Here is a 23,642-nt window from a genome sequence, read left to right as displayed (position 1 = left end):
CTCTCACAGATTGTGTTCCTAGGTGGTAGTAGTAGAATGGTTGTCTGTGTACATGCAGTTGCTACACTGTCTCAGGATGGCCATATCAACCAGAGTGGCAGGAGAAACTGTAGGAAATTGTCCATCCATACTTGTCAGAATCTGAAGGAGAAAGGCCAGGGAGAGCTAAGGGGTGGGCCTAAAGCCAAAGTGCTTAAACCAAAACTAAGAGGTTAGAATAACACTTAACAATTTAGACAGGCTATAAACAAGCAGTAGTAAATGCAACAGAAAAGTTGCAGTTGAACGCTTTAAAGAACAGGCAGCTAGTATCAGGAAAAAGCAAGATGAAGTAACAGAGTAGTAAGAAAAACACAAATTAGAAAAATATAAGCCGTCAAATAAAGTGCCTTTTTTTATAAAGTAAAAAGGGAGAGAGCAGGAACAGAAAATAATTCAAGGTTAATGGACTAAGGAGTTTGGCCTTCCCAAATGATCTCTGTATTGGGTAGAATGAGCTAAAGAGATGGAACTGGGAGGAGTGTCCCAGATCAAATTTACAGTAGGGGCGGGCAACTGCAAAAGCCACCAACTTTAAGAACAAAACAGGAATAGGGTGGGAGAAAACCAGTTTCAGCGCAGACCAGAAAACAGTGCCAGCATATATAAATAATTCAGTCAAGCAAAAATTTAGACAGTGCAGAACTCTGAACCATTAAAAAAGTGCCAAAAAATATACTTATAAGCTCTATATTTCCAGATTGTTTGAGAAGCACTCTGTCAGAACACAAGGAGATTCTAGCAATGATGTGCAGGATTTTACAAACAGGTTCAAAATGATATCACTTCACAATCTGTTACCTCTCCTTCTTCATTTATGTTTTCTGGTAACAGCATTTATAAATGATATTTATCACATCCCCTATTCAGATTTCAAGGGTTTCTTAAAGTTTTCTGTGTCTGGATCACTTTATTAGTGTTCTGCCTACATTTGCAGCAAGAGTGTTCACAAAATGTCTAGTTCCAGTTATAGTTCAGCAAGAGTGTTCACAAAATGTCCAGTTATAGTTCATTGCAAGCTACAGGGTATCCACATTTTTCCATATTTAGATGACTTGCGTTCTTTGCACAGTCTTTTTTTAAAGTGTCATTACTCACTTGGGTGAGGGATTTCTTACAGAAGCTGGGATTCCAAGAGAACATTCAAAAGTCTTTTTTGACTCCAAACAGGATTGTGTTCCTGGAGTGTCAGCCAGACACCTCAATTCAAAAAGCGTATCTTCCACAGGAAAAAATAGATCTAAATATGGATCTATTTCTAAGGTTTTCTCTCAGACTTCATTCATTGCAAGGGAGTACCTCATGATTTTGGGTCTCATGGCATCTATGATTCTCATGATACCCCTGCAAGACTCCACATGAGAAAGATATGATATCTGCAGTCCTTTTCCCCAGCACCAGCATGCTCTATCTTTTCAAATCCTAGTGCGGTGGTTTGTCAGAAGAGAAATCACTTGGTGGAGACTGTAAATTTCCATAAATCCTGGGTCTCCCCTTCTCCTTCCCTGCTCCAAAGTAGTCCATCAGCACAGAACTTTCAGGCTCTTTTTAGGGAGCAGTTTCAGGGAGGGATTAAAGTTCAAGGTGTGCGAAACGGCAAGGACAGACACAAGCATATAAATATAAAAGACGCTTGCCCTGATCAAGGCAGTCAGTTCTCTGAATCATCTTTTATCGACAGGACCTCTTCAAGTTGTTAGAGACAATACCAAAGTCATGTGGAGCATCATCAAGCAAGGGGGAAGCCAGTTTGTACCCCGCCTTTGCAGACTAGCCACGTTAGCTTGGAATATAGCTTTACATCATAGTCTCACTCTACAGGCATCCTTTATTCTGTCAGAACTAAACTGTATGGCAGAAAAATTGAGCAGGACAAGGGCAGACTCTCATGAATGGAAACTAGATCAGGGGCTAAACAATCAGCTGGCAAGTTTCTGCTCCAGGACTCCATTTAAAAAGGCTTGTAAGACAGATGCCTCTTCTTTTCCTTGGACAGGGCTTTTCTTGTATGTTTTCCACCCTTTCCACTTATAGTCAGTGTACTTCTAAATATTTAGAGTAATCATCCAAGATCATTGTAATGACTCCCGTCTGGCCCAGGCAGCAGTTCTCCCTTCTTTTGGAGATGGCCAGGGGAAGACACCACAAGCTTCCCACAAAAAGGATCTTCTCACATAAGATCCAACGGTATTTTTTATACCCTGATGCCAGTCAACTTCAGATGTGAGGGTCTTAATTCTCTTTAGGCACCTGATTACCGAGTACCTGAAGCAGGTACTAATGGAGGCAAGAAAGCCTGCTGCTAAAACGTTGTATATTAGTATACGGAAAAGTTTTTCTGGTTGGTGCCAACAACATAACCAGCAACCATTCGTGCCTAGTTGATCTCTGGTTTTACAGTATTTGTGAGAGTTACTGTCCTGTGGCCTTTCTTACTCCCCCGTCAAGGTTCATTTATTGGCAATTTCAGCATCTGCGTATGGATCCTTCTCTTTCAGTTCATTCTCATGTCAAAATGTTTTGGAAGGGGTTTGCGTAAGAGACTTCCAAGAAAAATGGTTGTGCCTCCCTGGGATCTTGTCTTAGAATTAACTAAAGCTATAACTGCGGTGTCAGAGGTTTAAGAGTTTATGCAATCGTAAAAGACAGTGGAACTTTATATATTCTATCTTAGTTTCTAGGGGCAGCATGGTGACTATCGGGAAAATTACAGATAGTGGCACACATCCTCCAAAGCTGGGAGAACTGAGGAAATTTGTGATGGTGTTGGAAAATACTTCTATAACAGTTTATAGTATTTTCTGAGGGACTGAGAAACCTCAGTGTTCCCCCACCGAACACACCGGCACATTCTAGAAATAGTGTGAGAGAAAGAGAAACCCCACAGAGAGAGAGAATCAAACTGAGCTCTCCTTTGAGTTTGAATCAGAAAACTGAGGAGAAAACCCTGTGTCTGTCCCATCATCTTCCCGTCCAGATTCAATGTCTTCAGGAAAAGAGGTATCCCTTTTTATTTTACCAGAAACCACTTTATAAGAAGGATCAATAGCCTGAATTAAACCCGAAGGCAGACCAAGTAAACAATTCCTGTCTAAGGAAATTTGAAGAGGACTAGATGCATGTTTAATTTTTCTTCTTCTTTTTGACAGGAAAAATAAGACCAACGGTGTTATTAATGGCAGCAGCAGCTTTCCCAGGGATGGGCACATCATTCTAACAAAACACAGAAATCTTCCCTGTTCCCTCTCCAGGATTGACAACTTTGGCTCTTCCTTGTCCACCGAGAGGATCCAGCAGCCACAAAGTATGTGGCTAACCAAGTCCATAGCGACTGTAGGTGCTACACAAGAGGGGATCCATGGTAAAAGATGAGTGGTCTGAGGAATGGCCACAGTATATGTATGAAGAAGTTCATTGAATGTGCATGAATGAAAGCTCTTACTATTTCAATAAAACAGTTTTTTTCTAGTCATAACCTTTATTTTTGTTTTTTTTTAGTAGTTGTATTTTTTATTTGATACATACTATCAGAACTGCACAAACTCCAAGGTTGTTCTTATCTTAATTTACATGTGTGACCTCATGAATACAGGTCTGGCATACTCTTCCAGCAAAGCCCACCTCTTGGCCATCTCTGCCTGTCTGCCCCTCAGTCTGCCTGTTATGTCCATGTCTGAGGTCAGACAATTTCTGAAAGGGGTGCTGCATCTAAGACCACCGAGGTAACCTGAGCCTCCAACTTGGGACCTCAGTTTCATGCTAAAAAAAGCGCATTCTGCTTCTCTTTGAGGTCTTATATTCTGCACCTGGAAAACTATTTTGTTGCTGGCTTTCTCTTCTGCTAGGAGAGTCTTGGAACTACAGGCCCTCATGGCCATTCCACCTTTTCTTGTTTCTCACAAGGACATGGTGTTCCTGAGGGTTAACCCCTCCTCCATGCCGAAAGTGGTGAAGATGTCTTTCCCAATCCATAGAACAGTAGTGAAAGAGTCCTGCATTCACTAAATATGCATAGTCAGCTGCAGTTTTATTTAGGCAAGACTAAATCTACTTGTAAGTCAGGCCATTTGTATATTTCATGCCCAGCCAGTATCTAAACAAAACACTGCAGTGTGGATATCCAAGTCCATTACTTTTTTTGTTATTCACACCATGCAAACCCTTGCCCACCTCCTCCCTAGTTTACTGTACCAGGGCAGTGGCCTCCTTTAAGCCATTCTACAAAGGGATGGATGCCAGGAAAATCCTGGAAGCTACCACCTGGTTTTCAGTGTACACCTTTCCCAAACAGTACAGAATTGATGCCTTGTCAAGATGAATGGCTACCTTTGTTAGGTCAGTCCTCTCTGGACTCTTGGACAGTTCTCTCCATTCTCAGCCATCCTCGATTCAATTCTGTTGAGCTCTTGGAATCACCCATCTGTTTGAAATATTGCATCAGTGGTCTCAGTTAAGACATAATACAGTTGTATAAGAACTTGCCATAAACTTAGATGTTCTCCTGATAGCTGTTGCAGTATTCCTTCTCAACCTCCTTTTCCCTTAAAGTGCAGTCTATCTGCCCTGTATGGCAGATCTTAGGACCGAGGGGGCTCCTATCACCTTCTGCTGAGCCCCACCTAGCTGACTATTCTGTCTCTTTCTCTCTCAAAGATGTTTTCAGGCTGCTGGCCTGAAGATAGTTTAATGATTTACAATCATACGTCCGTCTGGATACCCCTACATTTGTGAGCTGAGTTCATATGTTTGGATGTGTGTTATAGGTGAATGTTTACGCTTTGGTACCCCCAGCCTGACATCAGCTATGAAAACCCATCAGTTAGGAATACTGCAGCAGTAATCAAGTGGACCTCTACTATTATGGTATGTTCTTACACAGCTATTCTTTCTCCAGAGAATCCTGAACCCTTCTTCCCCCACCACCCAAATGTAGTAAGCTAGGGTAATCTACCCATATAGCTAAGGCTACTGTAGCATTGATCAACATGATGAACATAATACAGTTGTGTAAGTAAACGTATTGTAACAGTAGATGTACAAATGATCATTTCTGCAGTAGCCACTTTCTCCCTCCATGCCTCTTATTGTTGGTTTGTTATGCTAACTTGTGTACACATTTTGTTTTTCTTAGCATTGTGCATTCAGGGATCAGCCTCCCTATCTCCATTGGTGTGAAAGCTGTGAAGGGCTTGGAGCCCAAACCTGTCTTTTTAGCCAGCTCAGCTTGAGCTTGACTGACTGACTGGGTGCATGGATGGTGTCCTGAAGCTTTGGAAGCTGGCCAGATGTTATATCCTATGCAGGATGTAACCCATGTAACCCAGGCTACTGCAGCAGTAGTCATTTAAACATCTACTGTTATGGTAGGTTTACTTACACAACTGTACTTTCTTTTGACTTAGTTTATTAACTTCCTTATTCAGAAAGGTTTTTGTAGATGTACACACACACTATTCCCTGAGGAGAATACTGATGTGAAGAACCAAAGAAAATGTGCATCAGTGAGAGATGTGTAAGGGAACTGTGCTTACATCAGTACAGTAAACTCTCTGTTAACCAGAACTGAAGCAACTGGCAAAAAAATGTTGAAGAAATACAGTACAATTTTCATGATTTGCACTTTGTTTTCCCCCCACATAAACATGCCTTATGGTTTAGAGTTTTAATAGTTTTAAAAAGGAAGATAGGAATAAATTCCCTCTCTCCCCAACCTTAGAACAAGTCAAAACAAATAGTATAGGGTACAGTATTAGTCAGGCCTATTTTTAGTGGTAACTCTCAAGCAATCAGAAACTACAGTTATCTGGCATCTACCAATCCCCTTGGGTGCCGGTTAACTGAGAGTTTGCTATGCCTATCTCATGTGTGATCCATATTGATTCCTTACAGGGAAGAAGCCACTGCTTTTGCAATTTCTAGACAGGAGAAGACGATAGTAAGGTGGGTATAACTCAAATGCTATGGATTTGCTTATATAGTGACCTCCCCTTGAAGTTCTTTTCTTGTGGTAAGTGCACTTGGATGCAGCTATACTTTCTGGGAATATGTATGGCCCTTATTCTTGACACCAATACCATATATGGTCCAGATGGGATGCGTACCCTGAGCTCAAGAGGTTGAGATTTTTAAGAATAGCTATATGAGGGAATGCAGAACAGTGTGCTAAAATGTTCCATCCACTGCTGATGGATCTCAAAAATCTACTCATTTCATGAGTACTCCTATGTCTCTTATATTGTGTTAGTTTATTTTTGTGTAGTTATGCACCTAATTCCAGCAATCTTTCACCCCAGTTGTGTTTTAAGCTTCATGTTTGTTTCAAACCTTTGTACAATTTGAAATGATTTACTGACTATTTTCATGTGATTAATGCTCTTCCTCGTATGTAATAGACATGGCCATTAATTAAAAAAAGTGTGTGTATGTATGTATATAAAATGTGTGTGTGTGTGTATATATATATGTATATATCTATAAAAAAAATACATTCAGAAAATAATCAGTTGAGCCCACATACATCGTTTACTGAGTTTCATTTTGGGAGTGCTGTTCTTATTTTTTTTGCTTATCACAGGAAAAGCTTTGTGATTCCGTGGGAAGACATTCTTGAAAAATGTATTTTCGCAACCTTGTTATGATTGATTTAGATGCAGTGCTGTTTTTGGAAGCCACTGGGAATTAAGTAATTTTAAAAAGCTTTTTTGTTAGAGTGCAGGTGCATGTATTATTTAAATATGCAGTATTCCTATTGTAATCATGGATTATTTTTATTCAAAAACAGTAGCATGGCCATTAAGAGACTTTAAGTAACACCTACATGAGATTAGTTGCTGTAGTTTTCAGTGATGAAAAATGTTACTGTTTTAAACATTTTTTTTTTCATTTTTGTAATGAACACAGCTTTAAGTTGCATAATTTTAAAAAATTCTGTTAGTTGAGTTTCACAGTTTCATTTATTTATTTATTTATTTATTTCTCCATGCAGGATGCAATAAAGAACTCCACTGTAATGGGTGAGTATTGATTATGCTTCCTGCAAAAATTAATGTCACAAATGTTGTGATGTACGAGTGTAGCATGTTAAATCTGAACAGGATAACATACGTTAATTGTAGCACTCAGTGTGACTGCTGCTTAGTGGGAAATTGCACTTGCTTTGTAAGGTGAAGCAACCCTGGAGTTGATTACATTTGTCAAGGAGTTGTAAGGTAACCTGTCTCCCTGCTTTGGACACTGTGTGTTGTGGGGAACATCTTGCAGCATTTTAATGCTACCTCCGCTTTTTTTTTTTTTTTAAGTTGGCAAACTTAAAAATTCTGATGGACATGGCAAGGGAAGCCTTAGAAGTTTTAAGCTAATTTTGATTATTTTAAAATTCTAACAACTTTACATCCAGATAATTTACTCTGATGGCATAGATGGATAAAACCCTCACTGCTACCAATTGATGGGGTTTCATTAAACGGTTTGGGAAACTGATGCAGTGGCAAGGAGGGGGTGGGCATTACCATCCCAGTGGGGATGGCATTCTCAGGGGCATTCCATGTACAGTGATCCCCTGGTGGAGGTCAGGAACATGAGATGGGGAGTGTGGCCCAAAGCAGGAATAGAATGGAGACATTGGCTGCACTGCCATGGAGGTGGGATTATGAGTCAGTGCATCCTCATTGCAGGCCTTCCCCTCATATGCAACAGAAACTGCAGGGGAGGAGATAGGTTATAAAAAAGGAACTCCCCCTTGGCAAAAGTAGTGACTGGTATGATTCCCATAATGCTCTTTAGCTCCATACTGGCCCCAGGTTGAAACTGGAGAAGTAGGGGGAATGGAAAGAGCAGCACACAGACCAGTGATGTACAGGGTCACTAGGATAGGTAGGAAGAATGAAGTGGAGAGCAAATCAAAATTACATCAAGGTATGGTTTAGGTACATATGATAGGTTTTAAAAGTTACATAGTTATTTTTGCAGTGTACTGTTAACCAGCTGAATCTGCAAAGGATTACAATGGGGAATCTGCTTTTGGAATTTGCAAAACTTATTTTCTATAAATATATCTTTGCAAAATTAATGTAACCTGAAAAAAAAGAGTTTTGTATACTGGAGAGATTTCTGCAAAGATCATGAAGCCAGGAATCTTACTCCACTGGGAGTGAGTGTGCCTTCCATATATCTTGAAAGACCCTGATGAGGACTGTGTTTAAAGTCAAGGGATGAAGCATTGTACTACCACCTGTATGTCACATTCACTTTATGAAATTGCAGAGCCAGATTATGAAATAGGTGTAGCTCACAGAAAAGTGAGTGACTAGGAAGCTTTGAAAGCAGGTTAAAATGTTTCTAATGAGGGGGTCAGGACTGAGGATAGAATTTAATGTAATTGTATTCATGAAATTGCAATGCCAGGTAGCTGGGTTATGATCTAGGTGCAACTTACTGAAAAATGGAAGTTGGAGTGGCATTTTTTGAAAGCACCTGGAAATACATACTCTGAAGGACCAGGCCGAGCTGATGATCAAATGAGAGAGAGCAAGTTGTCCACATAAATTTCCTGGTCTCTTTAATCATATCTCTTTGAAGAAGAGCACCACTTATAATATATGGGGTGGAGCAACTTTTTTGTTAAATGCTACTATGCAGTTCTCCTTTTGCATTTAGCTTGAGATCGTTTTCAGTACACTTGCAATGTGCATATTCCAGATCTTTTTGCTGCAGTTTAGTATCAGTGGATGAGCAAATAATGGTGCCCAGCTTGCAGTCATCAGCAGACTTAGTCAACCACTTCAGGAATATTGCCTTATATGTTTGCAGAATAAACACCAAACAGGAAGTGGGCCTGCACTGATCCCCTTTGGTACCCCACTAGTTAGAATTTTACTTTCAGAGAGGACATCCAACAACCTTCACTACTTGAGATCTATTGGATAGCTAGCTTGCAGTCCAGTGGACAATACAGGGAGGCTTACATTGTTTATCTTGCATGTAATAATACTAGCATGGGAGAAAGTGCCAGAAGCCTGGGCCAGGTTAAGATAAGCTTCATGCGCAAGGTGACCACTTTCCACAGCCTCTGTGATCTTTTTAAAGAAGTTTACTAGGTTCAGGAGACATAGCCTGCCCCTCACAAATTCAGATGGAGTTGGGTCGTCTTCATTTCAGTTTCCTCTTTGCCTGCATAAATAATGCCTGCAATGATGCATTTCATGGCTTTGCATAAAAAGCTGATGGCTGCAGAGGAACCACACTGGGCTGTTCTTCGGTAAACAATGGCAAATCCTGTGGTTAGGCTGAGGTAGAACATTTTAAGTAGAGGCTCTGTTAGTGCATGCCTGACAGTAATAGGAATGCAGCCAAGTATGTATCTGGTCCCACAGAAACATTTTATCTGATGTCAGTCTTTGTTCATTCTTGACTGATGGGTTCGGTTCTGACCTTTCGGAACTGACTGCCATTATACATACTCACACTGCCAAAAAACTCTCGAACGAAGGCTGTACCCACAATGAGATCGGTACTAATTACTGAAGAAATTATTAACCGAAGCACAAATGGCCGGACATACTTCTGCAAAAGTTCATTTTGCCGGAAAAGCACTTTTGCGGAAGTATGCCTGCAACTAGAGGGAGTCGTGGGGGGATGACTGTTGTGGAGATCGTACTACAGTGCAGATAAGGGAGTATTCCCTTTTCCTCACTGTAGTGCGATCTCGGAGTGAGAATATTAAAGTAGGGGGTGTGGGGTGCAGGGGGGCATAAAAGTGGATTTATTGTTTTTTTTTTTTTTTTTTGTTTTTGTTTTTTTAACGCACTTTAACGAAAGCACTTTTTCGGTGAAAGTACTTTCGTTAAAGTGTGTTTGGTGATTGTGGATTCGGACTATTGAGCTTTTGTTTAGTAGTCCTAGATCTCCCACAATACCTCACTTCCCATTGCCCCAGATCTCATTTGCTGCTCTGAAAATTGGATGTGTCAGCCGATACTGTCAGCTAAACGCTTTTATTTACTGTGTTTTCCTTAGTGAATTAGTAGTAAGCTATTACTTAGATTTCTCTTGATCCCCTCACTATTCTTCTGAGTGTGTTTTGATTGCTGTTGCTATTTTCTACCCACTCCCTTTTACCTAATGGTACTTCTTGTTATTATCGTTGGTAACTTACCTTCTTTCTCTCTCTCTTTAATGTAAGTAATCTTTAAATACAATTGTTGATGGGTTCTTCACTCCTTTTTACTTTTTTGAGTATTCCTACTATACCAATGTCCTTCTATTCCAATGTTGCAGTATTCATTAGCGGGTTTACCTTTCTTCCCGTCAGCTTGTTCGGCCAGGTTTCCAAAGCTTTTCCAGTCACTGATGGTGCGTCGGACGTTTGACATGTTGGCAGGTATGTGGGCCATAAATGTGTTGTCCGCGCACACCAGTCCTCAGAACTTTTCAGCCGCCAGCCGTACGCCAGGTGTTCCTGCTACTTGCGGACGTCAGATCAGTTTCGCATTGATAAGTACCCCATTGGGGATTTTTTTCAGTTCTTTTTGTATTACTGTAGTCTGTTAATGTCCAGTTAGAGCAAGTGCAACTGTGGTTGCCAGATTCCCCACAAAGACACCCATGACCAGTATCTCTTTTGTTTGGGTAGGGATCACGATTATGAAAAATGTGCCATTTGTAAGTCATTCTTCCCTAAGACCCTTCGTCACTGACTTCAGGGCCTTGATTTATACCTTGAAAACCAATGCCTTAGACATATCGTTCTTGGTATGGAAGCCACTTCCGACGCCCCATCCGAACCACCTAGGAAGAGGGCCAAGCCCATGCGGCCGTCTACTTCTACCGCACCTCCCTTCGCTGATTCTCAGCCTGTAGCCACTGTTAGCTTGACTGAGGAACTGGCATCCGCTACATCAGATAAAGCGGGTACCTGTCAGGAGGCCGCACAATCCAGAGCAGATGACACGTCCGAGGAGGATAACCTGGCGCGTGATTCAGGCGCCGGGGGGTGACCAGTTTCTGGGATGGGAGCTTCAGAGCAGGCCTCAGCCGCTCCTTTTTATGATTACCAGGCTGACCGCCAGCCAGATGCCGGTTAGGCCTACCAAGAGAAAACAGAAGACGAGACATATCGCTTCAACCCCAGAGGCCTTGCCAGACTGGCAGACCTTCAGCCAGAGCCTCTACAATGCCTTCCTGGCCCTTAGGCCCACGGCAGACCTCCCTCAATCTGCTCCACCTGTTCTTAGTCCCAGGCCTCCCCAGCCTAGCCAACCTGCAGAAGAGGAAATGTCTGACTCCTCAGAGGACTCCTTGTCCTACTCTTCACAATTTTTTTCTCCTCTGGGGTATAGATCCCCAGAAGAAGCCTCTGCTGAACCTGACTCCCTTGTGGAAGACCTTACTTTTGGGGACACAATCAGTCTTATGAGAGAGCATTTTAAATGAGATTGCTCAGGCATGTCTTCTATGACCTGATCCACCTGATCCAGATGAAATCTCCTAACCCGGCCCCTATTCCTCCTGTCCAGCCTGCCTTCCTGGATGCTTTTGCTGCAGCATGCATCAACTTAGATTCACAGCCACCTGCTCATAGAAGGGCAGACTGGTTGTGCAGGGTGCCTGATGCAGAAAAATTCCTTTTCAAATGCCCACCAGCTGACCCAGCAACTATTTTTATTGCTACTTATAGGGCTACCAAATTTCTGCCTACTACCACTGTCCTGCTTGCAGATAAGGACAGCAAGGCCATGGAAAGGTGGGGGGAGGAAGATATACACCTCTGCTACCCTAGCCTTTAGGGCTACAAATTACCAGTCACACATGACCAAATACTCTTTGGCCTTACTGGACAAAGCTTCTAAGGAACTCAGTGAGATCCCTGACTGCTCTGCAAAGGCATCCCTGTCTTCCTTGCTTGGGTTCATCTCCCAAGTCAGCAAACATTCTGTAAGGTGTGCATATAATGCAGCTGAGGCCTCTGCCAGGTCAGCTGCATCTGCCTTTGCCAGGTCAGCTGCGTTTGCCTCTGTATTGAGGAGATACTCTTGGCTGCGTATTCAGCCTTTACTAGATGACTTTAAGGCCAAACTCTTTTATGCTCCTTTGGAAAACTCTGCCTTTTTTGGCACCAAGGTGTGGATCTCTTAAAGTAGCTCCAGCAAAAAGGTAAAGAGGTCAAACATTTGAAGTATCTACTTGTCTCTCCAATCCCAAAATTTCAGTGGAACTGTCCGGCCAAGACACAATTTATAAGAAAATCTTCTTCTGCCTCCTTCAGGTCTAGAAGACCCCACAGGGGACAGGGTACTCAGCATATGACTCATCAGGCCACTGCCCAGAGACCCCCCCCCTTTCCAGAAAAGGCAGGCAGCATCTGACTGACTGCCCCCCCCTCCTTCCACCATACTTCTGTCCTCCTTTCTCTCTAACTGCCTCCCTGCATGGACCCTAGTGACATCCGACAAATGGGTTTTGTCTATCCTGAAGGAGGGTTACTTCATGTGTTGGATGTTTCCTCCTCCAAGACTCCCCATACCTCTACCCCCCCCCCCCCCGTGGTCCCAAACAACCTGTTGCTCCAAGACACCATAGAACTCGTCCCACCCTTTGCTCGAGGGAAAGGCTTCTACTCCAGAATTTTTCTGGTGCCCAGGAAGGGAAGGACCATGGAGACCCATCTTAGACCTTTCCTGTCTCAACCCATTCCTGAATGTCCCCTCCTTCAGGATAATAACACTGCCCATTCTATTTTCCCTCATCCTTCCCCAGGCTTTCATGGTGAAACCTGGACATCATGGAGGCCTATCTTCATATTTCCATTAAACCGTCCTCCAGAAAATTCCTCTGATTCAAAGCAGGCTCCTCTCATTTTCAGTTCTGTGCCTTGCCCTTTGGGCTCTCCACTGCACCAAGGGTATTTACAAAATGCCTAGCCCCAGTCATCGCCTACTGCAGGACAAGGGGTATGCAGATTTTCCCATACGTAGACCTGCTCATTCAAGCAGCAGACAGACAAACCCTCCTTGACCACACAAAGGACCTCCTGCCCCTGCTACAGTCTCTCGGGTTCCTCATCAACTTCCCCAAATCAAAACTAAATCCTACACAAGACATTGTCTTCTTAGGGTGCAGAATCAGAACAGACCTCAGGATGGCCTTTCTACCTCAGGAAAAAGTGCTTTTCCTGACCCATCATCTTCAATCTGCCCAACTTTCACCCGCTCTTACTGCGAGGGAATTCCTCAGACTGCTTAGCCACATGGCAGCCACTATTCCCATGCTACCTCTGGCAAGGTTACACATGAGGAAAACGCAATGGTTTCTTCGCTCGGCATGGACCCAGCACTCACACCCCCCTAGAGTTCAAGATCCCACTCCTCCCCTGCCTCCACCAAGAGCTGAAGTGGTGGTTGGCACAGGTTGCCCAAAACCCAGGCCTTCCCCTACAGTTGCTCTCCCCTTCTCAGATCATACACACACATGCACCAGATCTGGGCAGGGGAGCAGTGCTAGACAAGAACAGTGCAAGGTTTGTGGACAGACAAACACAAACAATGGCACATCAACATTAAGGAAATGTCAGCCATACTACTTGCTCTGCAGGCCTTTCAACCTTTCCGCAGACAGGGCATTCTGAAGACCTTCACAGACAGCACCACAGTGATGTGGTACCTGAACAAGCAAGGAGGGACGAAGTCCTACCTCCTGTGCAGGATAGCCCTACAGGTATGGGATCTCCCTCCAGGCAGCCTACATCCCATCCTAACACAATTGTCAGGTGGACTTCTTAAGCAGAACCTCCTCAGACATTCATGAATGGATGCTGTCAAGAGATGTATTCCTAGATCGGATCCACAGGTTGGTATTCCATGGATAGACCTGTTCGCCACCTCCACAAACAGGCATCTCCAGAGCTATTGCTCCAGGACTAGTGACTTGAAGGCTTTGCAAACAGATGTCTTGGAAGGGGGAAATTCCTGTATGCCTTTCCTTTGATCCAGAGTCTCCTACTGAAAATTCAGCAGGACTCGCCAAAAATCTTGTTGGTGACCCCCTGTTGGCCAAGGCAGCACTGGTTCACCCTACTTCATCTGTCCAACAGCAATCACTACAAGTTATCCCCTTCAGTGGATCTACTCGCACAGCACCAGGGGATACAGATTCACCCACATTGGAGACCCTTGCACCTCTCCCTGTGGCTGATAGGATTCGATAGGATTCTGGTTCCCTTCAGACATCTGTACAACGAGGACATGCTCTCACTCCTGCAGGAGACCAGGTAATCAAGTACTAGGAAATCTCATCTTTCTAAATGGAGAAGGTTTTCTGTCTGGTGTCACAAGTCAGATAGAGCTGCTGGACAACGACCTGCCTCTAATTCTGTCTTACCTGTGTGAACTGCTGAAAACAGGCTTGTCTTACTCCTCCTTAAAAGCACACCTGTCTGCTGTTTCTGCCTGCCTGCCTGCCTATGGAACCTCCCCTAGCTTCCAGACTTCCAGCCAAGCTATTCTTAAAGGGTGTTTTACACTTAAGAGCCCCCAGAAGACCCACTCCTCCTCCCTGGGATCTTAACTGTGTGCTGGAAGAGCTCACTCTGCCACCCTTTGAACCAGCTGGCAAAGCTGACTTGAATTTTTACACTGAGGGTCTCAGAGCTCCAAGCCCTTATGGCTACCCCATCCTTCCTAGTTTTCCATATGGACAGGGTCACCCTCAGGATTAATCCTTCTTTCACCCCAAAAGTGGTCAGTGACCTTTTCCCTAAGTCAGGCTTTTCACCTGCCTACCATCTTTCCAAATCCTCAGTTAGACGGTGAGACAGTCCTCCTCTCTCTAGATGTACACAGGCAACTTCATTTGTACTTGCATAAGACCAAGCCTACACACAGATCAGACCAGCTGTTTGTTTCCGTCTTCCCTAGGGCTCTGGGGAAAGCTGTGGGGAAACAAACCATTTCTTCTTGGATTGCTAGGGCCATCTCCTTTTGTTACTCACCATGGACAGACACTAACGGGCAACATCAGAGCCCATTATGGCTTCCTCTGCAGCTTTCTTTAAAGGTCTAGATACTTACTCCATTTTGGAAGCAGCTACCTGGTCCTCTGTGCACACCTTCACCAGACATAAGCTAGAACACATCTACAGGACCAGAGCGAGATTTGCCAGGGCTATCCTGCATGGGTTCCAGGAATCCTCTTCCAGACCACCTCCCAGCCAGCAGTGAGCTTTTGTACTCTCTAGTAGTGAATACTGCAACATTGGAATAGAAGGACATAGGAAAGTTGTGCAAAATCTTACCATAGCCATAGATGTCCTTCTCCTCCATGTTGCAGTATTCCTTCCCTCCCTCCCTCCCATCCCCCTGTTCTCCTTGCACTTGCTGTCCTCGGCTCCTATACAGGCTATGTCATCAAGACTGGCTCTGTCTGGGGCTTCTTGGTTTTGAGGACTGGGGAGCGCAGATGTCACATTTATGGCCCATGTACCTGCCAACACGTCAGAGACTGGAAAAGCTTTGGAAACCTGGCTGAACAAGCTGATGGAAAGAAGGGTAAACCCTAGTGAATACTACAGCATGGAAGAGAAGGACATCTATGGTTATGGTAAGATTTTATACAACTTTCCTTTCCTGGTAACTTCTTTAAAAAAAAAAAAAAAAAAAATTTTCTCTTCCTTTTTCCTTATTCTACCCTTTTGAGTGCGTCTGTGAGTGTGACTGGATATGGCAGAAAAACAAAAAGGAACATCCAGCTTTAAACAGTGTCAGGATTGTGGCAGAAAGATGCCCAATTCAGATGGGCATCTTTCCTGCGTTTGCTGTCTGGGCGCCCTCCACCTTGATATTTGTAAAATTTGTCAAGGCTTCAGTGCCTGTACGTTATCAGAAAGACGTAACAAGCTTATTTTAAAGGGATTGCTAAAGTGTTCATTTGATGAAGCCCTCTCTAAGGCTGAGACTTCATAATCTTCTAAGGCAGAAACAAAAAAGAAAAGTCATTCTGTGCAGTCCTCACCCTCGGCACAGGAAGGAAAGTCTTATAAATCGCAGGATGTTTTTCATGTTTCACTGTTGCAGTCATCACATTTGGGTTATCCCTGCCAGGGTAGCCCTTAGCTGGCCCCGAATACCAGAGGCTTAGTATTTCTGCATCAGTTGCTGTCACTTCAGGACTGAGATCAGGTCATCAGTAGTATAAAGTAAGGCAGCCGATGCCATTACATTAGTCCTTCTTGCCATAGAGCCCAAAGTAGAAGCAGTTTGCATGAATGCCGGTCGGCCACTACCTGAGTTTCGTCTACCGATTTGAAGCTGAAGTCTTCTAAAGCTCAGTACCCCATTGGGGATCCTTTTTTCTTGCACTAACCGATGTCAGAAAAAAGTTAATTGTCACGCCTGTGGAAAGCAAATACCACACTGAGACTTTCATTCTTACTGCATCACTTGTTTAGGCCCTGACCACGATGTCCCCCGCTGCCGTTTCTGTGCTTTGTTGAACACCAGAACTCTCCATCGTCGGGCCCTTATTTTAGCTAGATATTTTCGCTTACAGTCCTCGAACTCTGATATGGCTTCAGTAAGCCATCTGACAGCAGATCTTCCGAAAAAACATAAAAATAAAGACAGAGAGAGACCGCACAGGTCCAAACCTACAGAGGACACTTCTGTTAAGCTAGTCATCATTTCAACGGTCCTCAGTGAGGCACTTTTGCAGCCCCTGACGCCCACTTCTGTGGATTCACAGGCCGCTACCAAGACCCTTTCGGAGTCTGGTATGCCATAAAACTCTTCTTCGACTAAGGATCCTGCGGTCTATACCATGGTTGGGTCCTGAGCCACTGAGCAGGAACCTGCTTCTGAGGAAGTCCTGTGCACTACCGATTCATGACATAAACTGATGTCTTCTTTCTCGACTACCATTCTTTTTTTTCTTAGGCCCAGGGTACGAACCACACCCAAGAAACCGACGACCCAATGTCAGGCACATGCTTCCTTGCCTCAGTCTCAAATGCTTAAAATGGTGGAAGACGTTATCATGCTGATCAGGAGAAGCCAAGTTACCCCCTCCAAAAGGAAAAGAGATCTGTCCTCTGTAGTTTTGTCTGAACAAGAGTCAGATGACTCTGATGCATCTGAATATGAAGAAATGCAACCCCTCTCTACTTATGAGGATTCTGATGCAGAGGATTCCATCCCTTCCACCTCTCCCCCAGAGGATTTTTCCTTTGGACAAACCCTTCATACCTTAAGGAAGCATTTCCAATGGGAGAGTCAGGACTACCCTCAGTCTAAAAAGAGACTCGGAGAATTCTTAGCTCTTCCACAGCACAGACCCATGTTCTTCATGTTTCACTGTTTCAGTCATCACATTTGGGTTACCCCTGCAAAGGTAGCCCTCAGTCGGCCCGAATACCAGAGGCTTAGTATTTCTTTGTCGGTTGCTATCACTCCAGGACTGACATTGGGTTGTCAGTGTTATAAATTAAGGCATCCAACACCATTATATCAGTATTTCTTGCCGAGGAGTCTGAAGCAGAAGCAGTTTGCACAAGTGCCGGTTGGCTGCTACCTGAGTTTTTAGTTTCCGAATTGAAGTTGAAGTCTTCTAAAACTAAGTACCCCATGGGGATCCTTTTTTCTTGCTCTAACCAATGTCAGAAAAAGTTAACAATTGTCTCGCCTGTGGAAAGCAAATACCACACCGAGATTTTCATTCTTACTGTGTCACTTGCTTAAGCCCAGACCACAACGTCCCCCGCTGTCGCTTTTGTGCTTTGTTCAATGCCAGAACTATACGTCATCGGGCCCTTATTGCAGCTAGATATTTTTTCTCTCAATCCTTGAATTCCAATATGGCTTCAATAAGCCATCCGACAGCAGATCTTTCCAAAAAGTGTAAAGATAAAGACAAAGACAGACTGCACAGGTCCAAAACTGCCGGCGATGCTTCCGTTCAGCTAGTCGTCAGTTCTCTGATCCTCAGTGAGGCACTTTTGCAGTGCCTAATGCCCGCTTCTGTGGATTCACAGGCTGCTACCGAGACCCTTTCAGAGACTGGTATGCTGCAAGACTCTTCATCGACTAAGGATCCTGCAGATGTTCTTCGTGTTTCACTGTTGCAGTCATCAGATTTGGGTTATCTGCCTGCAGGTAGCCCTCATTCGGCCTGAATACCAGAGTCTTGGGATTTCTGTGTCGGATGCTGTCACTCTTCCATGACGTCAGGGGTATAAAACATGCAGCCTACGCCATTACATCAGCTTTTCTTGCCATGCAGTGTCCAAAGCAGCAGCAGTTTGTAAGTGCCGTTTGGCCACCCCCTGAAATTTTCATTTTTCGAGTTTCAGATCTGACGTCTTCTAAAAGATAAGTACCGCGCTGTGGATCCTTTTTTTTGCTCTAACGGATGTCAGAAAAAGGTAATAAATGTCTTGCCTGTGGAAAGCAAATACCTCACAGAGATTGTCATTCTTACTGCATCTCCTGTTTAGGCCCACACCACGACGTTCCTCGCTCTCGATTTTGTGCCTTGTTTAACGCCCAAACTATTCGTCGCCGGGCTATTTTTGTCACTAAATTCTTTCGCTCTCATTCTCCATATTCTGAAATGGCTTTGATAAGCCATCCGACTACCGATCTTCCAAAAAAACATCAGGATAAAGACAGAGAGACCACATAGGTCCAAAATTGCTGATGACACTTCCGTTAAGTTAGTCGCCAGTCCACCGGTAGTCAGTGAGGTGCTTTCGCAGCCCCTGATATCTGCTTGTACAGATTCGCAGGCCTCTACTGAGACCCATTCGGAGTCCAGTATGCAGTGAGATGCTTCTTCGACTATGGACCCTGCGGATGTCTCTACCTTGGATGGGTCCGGAGCTGCTGTGCAGGCACCGGCTTCTGAGGGTGTATTCAGGCCTTCCAATTTTTATATTAAACCGACGACTTTGTTTCAAACCAAAAATACCAAATTTCTCAGGCCCAGAGTTTGCACTATGCCTAGGAAACTGACGACCAAAGCGCATTCTCAGGCCCACATGCCTCCGAAACCAATGGTTAGAATGGCTGAAGATCTTATTACTTTAATTAGGGGAGCCAGCCTCCCCCCTCAAAAAGACCAAGAACTGATTTTCCTTCTGATTCTTCAGATCATGAGTCTGTTGACTCTGACCCTTCTGATTACCAGGACATACCCTTATCTACCTATGAGGATTCTGATGCAGAGGATTCTGTTCCCTCTGCTTCCCCACCAGAAGATTTCTTTTTGGTGAAACCCTTCATACCCTTGGAGAGCATTTCTGCTGGGAGTGCCAGGACTACCCACAGTCCAAAAAGAGACTCAGGGAATTTTTAAAGTTGCTTCAGCACAGCCTCCTGTTCTGGAAATTGTAGATGATGTCTTCTTGGAATCCAGCCTTACCCCTGATACTTTGCCTCCAGCTCCCAGGAAACCTGACCGGTACTACAGAGTACCTGACTCCCACAAATTCCTCTTTACGAATCCTACTGCAGATCCAGAGACCATTTCCCAGGGACCTAAAGGCATTAAGGCTACAACAGCCAAAAACCCTTGCCCTTCAGACAAGGGCTTTAGACAGATGGGGTAAGAAGGCATACACCTCTGCTACTGTTGCCATCAGGGCTTTAAATTGCCAGTTTCATATGTTAAAGTATCAGCAACATATTATGGAGCTAATTAAACAGAAAATGTTGATTCCTGATTGTGAAGAACATAAAGATTTACAAAAGTTAATGCATTCCGCTAACCAAGTTGGAAAACATACTTTGCAATGTGTTTTTGATGCCTTAGAAGCATCTTGCAGGGCTGCTGTCACTGGGTCTGTTCTTAGAAGGCATGTTTGGCTTAAGGAACAAATCTTGCCAGACCATGTCAAAGCAAAATTACTAGATCGCCATTAAACCAAGAACGCCTGTTTGCCAATAAAGCAGAAGTCTTCAAAAAGATGGAGGAAAAAGTTAAATCTATGCAAACTGTTAAATATTTCCTACAGATACAGCCACCTAGATTCAGTAGGCATTGGCCTTCTAAAAACTGGTCCTTTCCAGTCCCTCCCAGACCTTCTCAGTCTAAACCCAGGGGCGGCAGATCACCAAGATTATATATAGTCTCAGGGTATGCACAGATCTAAACAATAGAGTACTCCCACCTCTAAAACTGGGAGTAGTAAGCCACCATCCTATGGTAAAATTTTGCATGACTTATCCTTAACTCTTCCAAGCCTTGCCCAAGTACTTGCACCCTTGGGAAGAAAACTTGCCCTGCATGCAAAAAACTGGAAGTGCATCACCCAGGACAGATGGGTCTTGAACATTGTATCCCATGGATACAGATTCTACTTCCACTCACTGCCAACCCCAAGCAGAGGGCCAGACCTCCCCCCAAAACCAGTGGGCAGAGGCCCAAAAGCAAGTACTTCCTTTTCTCAGTATCAAGGCTATTCAACCTGTCCCAGCAGAGCAGAGGGGACAAGGTTTTTACTCCAGACTGTTTCTGGTACCCAGAAAATAAAACTCTTTGCGTCCTATCCTGGATCTGTCTATTCTCAATACCTTCCTAGTGGTTCCAAGATTCAAAATGCTTACTCTCTAACAGCTGTTAGCCAAGGACTCTTGGCTAGCCACCCTAGACTTAAAAGAAGCTTATCTGCACATCTCCATAAGGGAATCTTGCAGGAAATATCTACGTTTCAGAGCAGGCTGTATGCACTATCAGTTCTCTGCATTTCCCGTTTGGCTTATCTACTGCACCCAGTGTATTCAGAAAATGCCTAGCTCCAGCTATTGCATATTGCAAGCAGAGGAAAATTCAAATTTACCCATACTTGGACATTTGCCTGATTCAGGCGAACAGTCAGGGATTGCTACTCCAGCACCCGACATTTGTAAAGAGACTTCTAACTTCACTGGGGTACACCATCAACGAAATCAAATCACATCTGGTATCCAGCCAACAGATTGTATTCCTGGGAGCAAGCTTGAACACAACTTCCCAGATGGCATTCCTCACTCCAGAAAAACAAATTTATTTGACAAACTACTTCAATCTACTGGCCACCAAAACCCAGCTGTCTGCAAGACAAATACTGCAAGCCCTAGGGTTCATGGCCTCTTGCATTCTACTAATTCCATATGCAAGACTGCATATGAGGATACTTCAATGGTACTTAAAAAGTCTCTTGTGTCAGCATTCTCAAGACCTGGAAAAAATAATTCCTATCATTCCTCGCCTAAGGGCAGAGTTCCTTTGGTGGGCAGAGGCCTGCTACCACAACAAATGACTCACTTTCACTCAACCCCCTGCTGCCAAAACCCTAACAGACGCATCAGACTATGCATGGGGGGCTCACATGGCAGGACAATGCATTCAAGGCAAATGGAGCCCAAAGCAAATGCACCTGCATATCAATCGAAAAGAAATGTTAGCTGTACAGAATGCTCTGACAGCCTTCAAATACCTTATTCTTCCAGGGCAACTATTAATAAATACAGACAACACCACAGTTATGTAGTACATAAACAAGCTGGAGGGAACCCATTCCTACCTACTCTGTGGGTTTAACATGGCTCTGTGGAACACAGCCTTGAGCAGTCAAGTGCACCTGCAGGCTCAGTACCTGCCAGGCAAACTAAATTCACTGGCAGAAATCTAATGGACCCAAATAATTCAAGCTTCTGGTCCACAGGTGGGGGGGCACTAGAGGTGAACCTCTTTGCTTCCCCTCAGAACTATCAAGTGAGCAAATATTGCACCAGAACTCCCCACAGCCAAGCATGGAAAGTGGATGCCCTGTCCTTTACATGGGAAAACCTCTCAATCTATGCCTTTCCCCCTCTGCCCCTCTCCAAGGTTCTACTAAAGATCAAGCAGGACAAACCAAGGACAATCCTGATTGCATCAGACTGGCCATGCCAGCACTGGTACCTACTTTTGCGCAGTCTGACAATACTGCCACCATGGCACCTGCCTCAGACCCCTTCCCTACTGTCTCAGCAGGAGGGCCAGATTTTGCATCCTCAGCTACAAACCCTTAACCTAGCAGCCTGGCTCATCCCCTGAACTCATCACCACCAGCCCTCAGTAAACAGGTGCTGGATGTCATCCTTGAGGCAAGGAGGCCTAGTAGTAGAAAATCTTATTCAGAAAAGAGGAAAAGATACTGTTCTTGGAGCCAGTCTCAAGGAATGGACACAAATGTGCCCAGCTTTCCTGATATACTAGATTACCTGTTAGCGACAACCAGCTGAATCAAAGTCTAATAGAAAAAAACACCACAGTTGAGCAAAGAAACACCGTTATATAACGCAAAAAAAACCCACCACAGTTGAGCAAAGAAACACCTTTATATAATGCAAAGCTTTCAGGTTCAACACCCTTTCTCAATGCATTGAGAAAGGGTGTTGAACCTGAAAGCTTTGCATTATATAAAGGTGTTTCTTTGCTCAACTGTGGTGTTTTTTTTTTTTTTTTTTTTATACTAGATTGCTTAATAGAAATGCTCCACAAAGGCCTATCCTTCTCCTCTTGCCTCTGCCATCTCAGCTCATAATAATACTGAGCCCACCCCTCTTCTCTCATCCTGTGGTCAAACAGTTCCTGAGAGGAGCCAAAAATTTAAGGACCCCCCCCCACTCCAGTCTGGGACCTTAGCTTTGTATTGGAAAAACTCACGCTTCCACCGTTTGAACCTGCTGCTTCAGTAGAGTTGAAATTCTTCTCCTGGAAAACAGCTTTATTTCTAGCCATCACTTCAGCAAGAAGAGTGTCTGAATTGTAGGCCCTTATGGCCGTGGAACCCTTCATTATCTTCCATGCGGACAGGGTTTCCCTCAGGACTAACCCATCATTTATGCCCAAGGTGGTATCTAGTGTGGCTTTAAACTAATCCATTCATTTGCCAACCTTTTTCCCTAACCCTCAGAATAAAGGGGAAAGGATCCTGCACTCCCGGACGTGCATAGGCAGCTTAGGTTCTATCTGGACAGGACTAAACCTTTCAGAAAATCTGACCAGCTGCTAGTGAACTTTGCTACAGGGGCAGAGGGCAAGGCCATTTCAAAGCAAACCATTTCTAAATGGATAGCACACTGCATCCATTTCTGCTACAAACACCATGGGAAACCTACCCTACAGGGGATCAGAACACATTCCACTAGGGCTACAGCAACCTCTACTGCATTTCTCATGGGAGTCCCTAACGGGCATCCTGGAACCTGCAACTTCGAGCTTTGTACACACCTTCACCAACCATTACCACTTACCTATCTTTTCTAAATCCAGAGCTGGATTTGCCACTGAAGTCTTACAGGGCCTGCTTGCCAGCACCTAATGCTTCTTGATTGGCTCCACCTATCCTCAGATTTGGGAATCAACCCAAATGTGATGACTGCAACAGTGAAACATGAAGAACATAGTACAGTTGTGTACACTTACCATAAATGTAGATGTTCAAGTGTATTCACTGTTGCAGTCCTGGTTACCCTCCCTCCAGCCCCCTGACTTCTCTATACGTCTACCTATTCTTCTTTGTTTGGCCATATCTTATAACATTGGTATTTACTTTCTACTGGGGTTGTTCCACACCATGTAATTGCTTCCTA

The 23,642-nt window shown here is 44.0% G+C and overlaps 1 protein-coding gene across 2 annotated transcripts in view; it reads left to right on the top strand.

The window, feature by feature from the left end:
- ARAF (A-Raf proto-oncogene, serine/threonine kinase) overlaps window positions 1-23,642 on the top strand; it is a 1,692,569-nt gene that overhangs the window by 709,470 nt on the left and 959,457 nt on the right. For both annotated transcript variants that reach the window (XM_044080303.1, XM_044080302.1), the window contains exon 6: window positions 7,025-7,052. In XM_044080303.1, coding sequence (XP_043936238.1) covers window positions 7,025-7,052 — 28 coding nt within the window. The remainder of the gene's footprint in view (window positions 1-7,024; window positions 7,053-23,642) is intronic.

This window comes from Protopterus annectens, chromosome 8.part0 (assembly GCF_019279795.1).
Source record: "Protopterus annectens isolate FY-2018-M chromosome 8.part0, PAN1.0, whole genome shotgun sequence".
Classification (NCBI taxonomy): domain Eukaryota; kingdom Metazoa; phylum Chordata; order Ceratodontiformes; family Protopteridae; genus Protopterus; species Protopterus annectens.
Note: the sequence above shows the minus strand (reverse complement) of the source record. Positions and strands in the feature narration are given on the sequence as shown.